Source organism: Antrostomus carolinensis, unplaced genomic scaffold (genome assembly GCF_000700745.2).
Source record: "Antrostomus carolinensis isolate BGI_N321 unplaced genomic scaffold, ASM70074v2 scaffold3400, whole genome shotgun sequence".
Classification (NCBI taxonomy): Eukaryota; Metazoa; Chordata; class Aves; order Caprimulgiformes; family Caprimulgidae; genus Antrostomus; species Antrostomus carolinensis.
Genome location: NW_010288904.1, coordinates 39511 through 49680, shown reverse-complemented (window position 1 = coordinate 49680; position 10170 = coordinate 39511). Strand labels below are relative to the sequence as shown.

General features: G+C 35.5%; 1 protein-coding gene across 1 annotated transcript in view; it reads left to right on the top strand.

Annotated features, from left to right (window-relative positions):
* GULP1 (GULP PTB domain containing engulfment adaptor 1) overlaps positions 1-10170 on the top strand; it is a 64894-nt gene that overhangs the window by 16756 nt on the left and 37968 nt on the right. The window contains exon 3 of the mRNA XM_029084937.1: positions 5553-5624. Coding sequence (XP_028940770.1) covers positions 5553-5624 — 72 coding nt within the window. The remainder of the gene's footprint in view (positions 1-5552; positions 5625-10170) is intronic.

The following is a 10170-nucleotide window of genomic DNA, read 5'->3' as shown; positions in this document are numbered from 1 at the left end:
GGACCCCAAAATAGAGAGAAGTGTGTATTTTATACTCCTTGTTGTACTTCTGCTGTTAAATTGATGGAGATATCACATATGCAAGGCTGTACAAAAACTGTTCATGTCATGGAACGTGATTAACAGCTTAAGCATTTGTTCATCTGTTTTCTGCATAGCTTCAAAACTTCCATTCTCATTTTATATTATATACTGTCATTCTGGTGTTATCAGAATGTGGATACATTTGTCTTCCTTTCATCAGTAAATCAACATGCCTTCAACTTCTGCTGTAGAAAGAGGTAATTTGTCGAATTTTGGCAGCAGGTATCCAGTAATTTTGCATTGCTTTTTTCCTTTGTTTTATGAGTTTGGTAAGTACTTTTTTTCATATAAATGCATTTAAATCTGCATAAGAGAACTTTTAATATTCAGGGATTTCAGAGAAATATGGCACTGTGAAAGACTGGATTTTTTTAAAGATTGAAATGAGATGACAAAAGAAAACAGATGTTTTGTTATTAAAATATCCTACACTGCTCTCTACTGGAAGAGTGGAAGTCTATGTTAAATATTCAAAAGTGCACCTAAAACTATTTCTTAGTCAAGATTTAGGTTTAATAGTTTTTCTTTTTTCACCTTGATAAAACTAACTTTTCTTAAAGGTGGTGGGACTTTTTGTATTCCCTGTAAGTTTTAAAGAAAAGCACCTGGTTATACTTTGCATGTAAAAAAAATTAGAATGTTGAAAGCCAAAATGTAAGCTGACAGGGAAGAATTACCACAGACTGTCTTCTTAATGGCAAGGAAAAAAGTGAACTGTTAATCTTAACAATTCAACTGACCTTAACAAAGGTTAAAAAAGACTTACTTTTTCTTCTATTTTCATAGTTTATCCATCCAAAGTACAATTTAAAAAGCGTTTTTAATATTTTCATTATGGAATTGGACCAAAACATGTCTTGCCCAAGTTAAATACATAGGAAAATTTTCATGTCAACTACATTCTGAAGGAAGGGCTATTCCCCACAAGGGGTCTGTGTACTAGTTTGCTGTATAAGACAACGCTCCTCACCATTACGGGGCTGAATTATTCTCCCATGTGCTGTTGATGATAAAACTTTTGTTAACTCTAATATGATGAAGTAGTGTCTGTTAATTCTCTGCAGCTGCACTATCTTGCAAATCTTTGCATGTGGAGCAAGCACATCTGGTTTTCTGCTAATATTAGATTATAAACAGTTTGATCTGAGGTGTTGTCTTATATGTGGCTGGTCAACAGCTCACTTTCTTAATGGCAGACATCAATGAGGGAAGAACAAGCTTTAATATATTTTAAAGGAAAAGTCAAACTGTTTTGACTGATAAGATCTGTTGACCTCATAAAAGGTATTTCTGATTATAGACAGCTGCAAGTGAGATCAGGAAAGGGGACAGAAAAATAGCCTTTCATCAGTTTTATAGGGAATGTGTTTGGAGGAATAGCAGACTGCAATGAAAAATATGTAGTAATTTATACGGGAAAAAAAACTGTCTCAGCTTGCTTCAAGTTATACAAATTATTAAATGTCATCCTCTTTGAACTTCTTAAAACATCCAACTGAAACTCAGTACCATTATGGTGAATTTCTTTTTAGCACTAAACTTAACAATATATGAATATTTAAAAAGATGAGCTTAGGGGCATGCCTAACTTACTCATAATTTTTGTTTAAATTGGCTTATTATGCATGAAGTACAATAACTTTGAAAATAACCCTTTTACTAGTTGCAAACAGTAAATACATCTAACAATCATATGTAAACATTTTTAATCTGTTTTATGTATTTGATGTTAATGAACACTTAAGAAATCAATGCATTTATTAAATTGCATCTAGGATTAACACTGAATGATCTGAAGGGTAACTGCTGCATTAGCTTTTGTTTATCTATTCTGCAATTAAATTAAGGGTCAGAGTTGTATTAGCTTGACTCTCAGTAACAGTTATATTTCATGTTGTTGTTGTTGTTGTTTCTCGTCAGCTGGGGTCTGCAAGAGGGCCATAGATGCAGGAGAGAACCTGAAGTGACCAAAGCTCTTGCTGACTCTTAAACTTCCCATCTAGAATTCTGCATCAGTATTGGTTTCTAAAGGAGCCTGGTCTTGAAAAGTGAAGTTTCATATTTACCAATGTTGCTCTGAAATTTTTGTTGCAGAAACTCTCCCACCATGAATATTTATACTATTCATGTCACAACTGTACTGAATTCCTGATACAAAAAAATATTTGTTCTCTCTATTTATGTGAGATTTGGTGAGAAAAATCTGCTGAAAAGACCATAATGAAGTGGCTGTCTCCCCATTTCTTGAGGATTGTGAGTTAGAATGGTGAATTAGTTGTTAGTTATTTACTTTAGAGGTCCTGGAGGTGACAGCACATCCACTGTGTGTTAGGGATTATACAAACACAGAGGCCTTCATCACATTGAGCTTGTCATCTAAAGTTTCAATTTTGCAAATATATGTGTTTGCTTAGTGTAACTATTATGAGTAATGCTATAGTAATTGGTACTTAATATTAAACAAAATACAAGGATAAGGCAGATCACACAGAAAAGGTAAAGAGTGGATGAAAAAGCAAGCAATAAAGCCTCCAGTTAATACATTAGCTGTATGTTAAACCTACATTGCATGGTCATTCTTTTGTTATAATTAGAAAGTAAATTGTCTTGATTTGAAATTCTTTTAATATTTTGCCCCCAAATATATTAGTCAAATTAATTCAAATATTCAGATTATTTGCTCTTAATTGCTGTTACAATTTATTTATTACAGTCTTACCATAAATAAATTAATTAATTGAGAAAGCTTATGAAGGTCAGACGTGAAACATGTCAACTGTTATGATTAAAATTTTAGCTTACTTGAAAAAAAATAGAACTGCAGTTAAGAGATAAAAATATGTATCAGATACAAACAAGGCAACCCATGGCATGATCTCGTCATCTCTGATATTAATGCTTGTGTGACATATCTCATGTATTTATAGATAAAATGCATCTTAATTTATTTTCTTATGCTCAATACTTTATTAAGCATAAGCTGTATTTCCACATCCAATTCAAAACTACTGAGAGCAATAAAAATTTCAGTAGTGATGCTTAATGTCAAAACCAGGAAGTCATCTGTAAGACAGTGCATTGTACATGACTGGTAAAATTCTGTTTGGTTAAGTTATGTTCCCTAAGTAATGATATAATGCTCATGGTGTTTCCATATTCTTAATTCCTTGGTTGTTTATTTCTTTTGTAACTTGATGAGCCAACTCAATTAGTATGTGTTTCTTCAGGATTTCACGGTCACTTAAACCTGAGCTTTCAGCAGTTAATCTTTCTATTTAGATGTCTACTTCTCCCTCCCCTCCACCATCAGAAATGTAATTTCTGATTTGGGGAACATTCCTGTGGGCTTACAAATTCAGTGAAATTTAACAGATCACCTAGCTGTGGCAGAAGCAGAATTTGGTGCTTACACCTTCTAAGGTGGTAACATGAGTTAGCGTGAGCCACGAGTCCCTGGGAAATTATGGAAATTATTGTTAATGGTAAGATTGGTCTGCTGCTGGGTTGAGAGGGAGATAGCTGAGAGGGAAGGGGAGGTGAAGTGATTCTGTTGCTTTTAAGATATCTTTTCCTATGACAGATCTCAGTCATCTGTATGAAAGTAAGCAAATAAGAAATGTAGGGCAGCCCTGTGACCTTCTGGAGAAGCGGCTGCAGGTGAGGCAGTGTACCCCAAGGCATCTAGAAGTGTACCCAATGCAATTCCACCCAAGGCTTGGCTCTAAATGTCTTTTAAGAAGTACCAGGCTGCTGATGTTGATAATGCCTCTGGAGCTGCCAGTTTCAAAACTACACAAATGCTAGGAAGCGCGTGTGGATGAAGTATGCTTTTCTGTCCTCACCGTGGGCAGCAGCAACCTGTGTTCTCTGTTCATTGCACCTTGTCCACACTTGCAGCTGTTATTTCCTGGGTTTATGCAGGATTTCTGTGCTGTATAGAATGTATCCTGGCCTGCTCACAAACTGTATAGCAAGCCAAGTGCGCAGTGTGTAAACATGCTTGTGTTCAGGTATCTGGTGGTGTTAGTATTCCTCTTAGATTCTCATCTGTCCTCTCAGATACGCTCACTAACTTTTCCCTTTCTGTCTCTGTCTCGTGTAGTATCCATAATGTCCAAGAATCATTCTTCTTTCTCTATATGCATTTTCTGCAACTGTCGTTTTCCGGGGAAGAACACACCCTCTCTTTTAAGTCATCAGAGATGTTGCATGAAAGACAACAAATCAATAACAGAGGTTTCTGCTTTGTTATTACAAAACCTTGGTCTCCTAGTAGAGAGTATTGACAGCAGCTGTGCCTGGTGTTTTGATTTGCACACTGTTGTACTCAGGATGGCACACAATATTTCAAAGTCAGTAGCAAATTTATAATGAGACTTGATTATTGGTAGCTGCAAAGTTTCTTTGCAGGTGTACAGCTTGAGCACATTAACTACAGCAAAGATATTTTGAAGTTTTAATAAAATTTAAAACTTTAGAGCTACTATGTTGAAAGTGTCTGTAGCTTGTCAGTTTTAAGTTCCTTTTGAAACAGCTAAGACTTAAATTATACCTCTGTATAACATGTTACACAGAAAAATGTGGACTTTAGGGGAAAATAGGGGGTTGTTCTTTATTGCTAGCGTTACTTTGTCATATACAGGCATGTGGTGTGACTTAAATCAACTGTACCTCAATGAAAATCAAGGAATTCAAAATTAATTAAATTATTACACAGATGTGGTTTGGGGAGGATTATCGTACTTTTTGTAACAGTTTAGTAGCAGGCAAGCAAGACTGCAGAGAAGAATGTGAAGGCATTTCAGTGTACAAATAAAGCAATAGTAAAGTCCTGGTTGGACTAGATGATCTCCTGAGGTCCCTTCCAACCCCTACGATTCTGTGATTCTGTATATATTAACAGGTGTATATTTGGTTTTGATTAAAACCTTACTTGCTAAAAATATTCTCTGTAATAGAAATTCTTTGAAAGTTGGAGCCTGGTTCCTTTAAATCTATTAAGTTACTGTACCAAGCAGCTCTGAGAGCAAAATCAGGCCTTAATTTATCTTGCATCACTGTGTGAGAGTTTGAGTAACATAGTCCAAACCTTTGGCTCATGTTGATTCATGGAAAGTATCTCATATCAGTATTTTTTGGGTAGTTTTTCATTATTTTCCAAAAGAGATGATGGTAACAAAATGACAGTTTCCCAGTGGAAACAGGTACTTAACCTCTAATTTACAAACTTGTATAGGATCAAGATACATAAAATGTTTTTTTAAAAGCTGTTTTGATAACTCTTATATTTGTCTAATTAGAATTTAATTCTTGTCATTCACTTGATTAGAACTAGCTGTATGAAGATTTGTTGTTTATCTACTATTGAAACGAAAATGTTATTTGGGAATAATTGTAAAATAAGTTTACGTGAGTCAGTTAGGCCTTTCAGTGCACAACTTATTTCTCACAAATTACAATCTTTTCAGTTTCTTGGCAGTACAGAAGTGGAGCAGCCCAAAGGCACAGAAGTCGTAAGAGATGCTGTTAGAAAATTAAAGGTAAGAATGCATTTTTAATGAAATACAAATGGAATGTGTTCTTAATGTGTTTTCCCAGATAAGACACTTTGTAAGTGTTTCTAGGTAAATTAATTGATTCTGAAAGCAGTTACTTTTACTAATCTCTTCACCGGTGTGTAGGCACTTCCCTATCGTGTCCATATTATCAGATGTCCTGTTGTACATATATTTAGTTGTCTCCTAGATTATACAATTATTTATAGTATGAAGTTTGTGTAGCTTAATGTGTTATGATTGTTCTTTGGAAACTTCAGGGCTTCATTAATCCTAACTTGGGTAGCAGCAGTTTGTTTTAGCTACCATCCTCGCTTTATGTCTATTGAATGCCACTAATCATGGCACTCCAAATGTGTTGTCAGAGAATTTAAGAAAATGAACTCTTCCCTGACCAGATATCTAGTGACTTCAGCAATGCCTGTCCCACATTTCTCTGGGCTGTGCAGCGCTTCCTTTGAGTTTCGATTAGGTGAGTTGCCCCTCATTGCAAAGCAAAGCACCCACCCACTTAAGGTAAGGTGTTGGTACCAGAGAACAGGAGTAAGAACATCAAACCACTCTGTACATGGGCTGTGATAGCTCCATGGGTACTGGCTGTCTCTGACTGTTCTTCATCTAAAGTTAACGTGTCTGATCCATGTAAACCATTAGACTGAAGGTCAAGGCTCAAGATGCTGGCATGAATGTTGTTCACCCTCCAGATGTGATAATTGGTGATGTATCTGGAAATAGAGCTGGAGAGAGAGAATAGGGTTTACAAACCAATATAAAACTGTTTATGACAAGGGGTGTTACTGCCTTGTCCTCCAGGTCTTCACATTTCATTGGAAAAGGTCTGTGCTCACAGACACCATCTATATGCTAGTACTAGTGCACATAGATGGCTGACAAAATCAAATGTGCACTTTCTTCTTGGTTATATGTCTTTGAGTAGACAATTGGAAAGTACCCTAGTGAAATGACCAAAAAGAGACAGGAAAACAAAGTGTGTCCGTGGTATATAACGTTCCTTGATTTTAGCCTTAATGTATTACCACTTGCTAGTTACTGACTCGTTAAGGGTTGCTGACTGATAACACAGCTTTGACTTGACTGGTTGAGTGATAGCTGATATGCTTAAAGCTCTTCAAACGCTTTGAGTTGTGGTAGGGAATGCTGATTTGATTTGCCTGCTAACTCATTTTGCAAGGGCATTGCAGTATTTCATGCTAAGCTGCTTAGATCTATTGGCACATTAGTTTATTTAGATGTAAAAAATGTTCCACTTACCATTGTATTTTCCATAACTTTTTGTATGTTTTTCATTATTCATGTGAACAGAAGTTCCTCAGGAATGGACAGAAAATTTTGAGAATCAATACTGAAAAATTTGATTCTGTGTTATTACTATAGTAAAAAAGGAAGAAAAGGCATGAAACACTATCCGTGTAGCTCAGCTTTTAAGACTGAGGTTTCCCTTAGAAAAGCCATCTTTACAAGCTTGATTAGTAATTGTGTTAAGGTATTGAAACAGAAGTTCTTTGTCGTTATTTTTACTTTACCAAAATAGTAGAGCTGCCTTTAAAGATTTGCCTAGTCAATTCTTAAAATGTTTTATGCCAAAAAGTTGTACTGTGCTGCAGTTCGTCAAGAGACATTATTGCCTAGTTGTTTTCGTCTTCTAGGCTAATGTATGTATCCCCTTTTTTAACCATTGCAGCATGCTACCAGTAGAAATAAAATGTTTTGTGTGCTCTTTGTAGAGTTTACAGATAATACTGGAGTGAAGCCTGTTGTGTTAGACATTTTGTGTTTATAAAATTCCATTACCCTGAGCAAAACTAATTCTGTGCAGAAATCTGTCAAGATAATATCTTGCTATGGAGAAGTTTTGATTCTATTTTAATAATGTTATATCAGACTCCTCCTAAGTAAAATAGCTGCTAAATTTCTTTGTCTCACTAACGGAACCCAGGCAAACCTGGGCCCTGTCTCACTGATCACTGGAAGCTTTTGGTGGGTTGGATTGTATGAGTTGGTACCTTAAAATAGTTTGCTGTGAAAGCAGGTCCAAAAAGGATTTCAAATAACTGTTCTCTGAAGTGTAGGAAGAGCCAGAAGTATTTTATTTTCTTGGGAAAAAGCATTTGTGAGCCTAGCACTAAAATTTAAAAGTAGGCATTTTTTGTATATACTTGTGGTGTCACTGAAGTATGTAGATATCTGTTCTAACTTTTTACACTTGTTCCCTAAATAAACCACCTTGGAGATATGTGTCTAAATTGTTGCCGCCGGAATTACACTGTTTTCTTCAAGCCTGGAATTTTGGAGCTTAAATGTCAAGTATTACATGGAATCTTATATAATCACAAGTTTATTAGAAAACTCACAAAGTAATAAAGATAACTTTTGGAAAGATTTGAAAAATCTTGGAACAGAATTCAGAGAGCAATAAAGAAGTTTTATGTTTGAAACAATCCTCAGTTAACTGAATGCTTATTTCAACATTGATTTATGTTCTGCATCTGAATTATTTGAAGAGAAGCCTAGAGGTACTGGATTTTATTATTAACCACACATCTCTAGCTTGTTTTTAGAAAATGTTAATTAAAAATTTTAAACCAGTGAAAACAGCTTGAAAACTAATGTCTTACATTGAATAAAAACATGTATAATGTTCTTTGGACTAGGGGAGGTTTTAAAAGATGAGTAGCTTGTGATGTTATATATATGTTTATTATATGGATTTAGTTATAATCACAATGTTGTTAACCATAATTTTTAAATGAAAATTAATAGCAAGCTGAAAAAATTGGACTCTTTCTTAATACTTGGACCTATTTTTACAACTGGCATGCATCGCACTAATAACCTTTTGAAGTCATCTGCTTACAGTGATATATAGACGATGAGATACTGTCACTGTAAGCAATTTTTCGTAAGCCATCACATCATCAAATTATGTCAGAATAGACATTCGGTGTACAACTCTTTATTTCATTAAATCAAAAGCTCTTAACTCATACAGCACAAAGACTCTAAACTTGCCAGATGTAGGACTGTGCAGAGCTGTAACACACCACGCCATGAACGTAATTTTACCAGCAGGTGGAGCTAATGTTCTACAGTAAAATACAGAAACTTGGAGGAAATTTTTCTTGATGCTTCATTGTGCTTCTTTTATCCCAAATACCACTACTGCATTTTCTAAACAGTTGCTAATTTTGCTGGGTCAGTTGTAATTTGAATGTACGTTTTTTTCAAGCTTCTATATTTAATTTTTCTAGAGCATTGTCCAGTGGTTTTATTTAGTTGGGATTTCCCCTTGTGTTTTCAAATTTCTTGGAGAAAGAAGAAAGTTGCACACTAATGTTTTAAAATGTATATTTTTATTTCTAAGATAAGGTGAACTGTTATCATAATTTATTACAAAAAATTTTTTCCTTCCACTTTTCTAGTCAAACTGATTTTTAGAATGAAATGAAAACTAAAAAAAATGGTACCAAGATTTTGATCAGAACATACTTACATTCAAATGTGTGAATGCTGTCAATCCACACTTTATAAAATAAAGTTAAATGATTACTTTCCTTGACATAATTTCTAAATCAGACTGTAGGAATGGATTTGATTCTTCTCAGAAAGTGTTTGAGCAGTTGCAAGAAGTGAGACCAGGTGGAAAGACCAGCATAACAGATGGAAAGGGCAGCATAACCAGACAACTAGTAAGAAAACAGCATGGAGAAGTGTTAGGGAGAAACCAGAAGTAAACACCTTAGTTTTGAGCTGTTCCTTTTACAGTCTTCAAAGGGATGTTTTTGTGAGGACCAAACTTAAGGCTGTTCTCTTTCCCAGCTTCCAACTCTATCTCCTTTTCTCCTTCTGTTTTTGTCTGTAAGTGGGGATGACTAGAGATAATGTAAATAGAATTAATCACTTTGAAGCCACTTGAAATACTCTTCATCAGCTCCTTGACCCATAGGGACAAACAAAGCGAAGAGTGCTCCTTTACACAGCTCCACACATGCTGTGATGCTGTCCTGCTGCTGCCCTTAGTGGACCATCAGTGGATATTGTTCTGAGCTCTCTTTCGTGGTAAAGCTGTTGAAAGGACAGAATAGGGTGGAGTACAGAAAATCTTTTAATATTGGGATAAAAAGGTTTCCAGTCAAGCCTTGCAGCCATGACTGTTCTCTCTGAAGTACTGGAGAAAGCAGAATGTGTGGTTTGGAAACAGCCCGGGACATCCTGGAGACCAAAGCAGATCAAATGAGAAGAGGTGAAGCAGAGAATACCTGTTTACCCTCTCTCTTTCTCAAAAAAAGTTAAAACAAAACACCAACCAAGACTTCCACCAAAAATACCAAAGAAACCCCCAAAACACCACACCACAAAACGAAATAACAACCAAACAAACCCCAACACAAAACCAAACAAAAACATTCAGGGAGTGAGAGATGGAAAAAAGGCTGTTCTGCACTGTCTTCTGCATTGTGGTTAATAGATTAATAGCCTTCCTCTCAGTCCAGTGTGCGTTTAGAAAATAGAA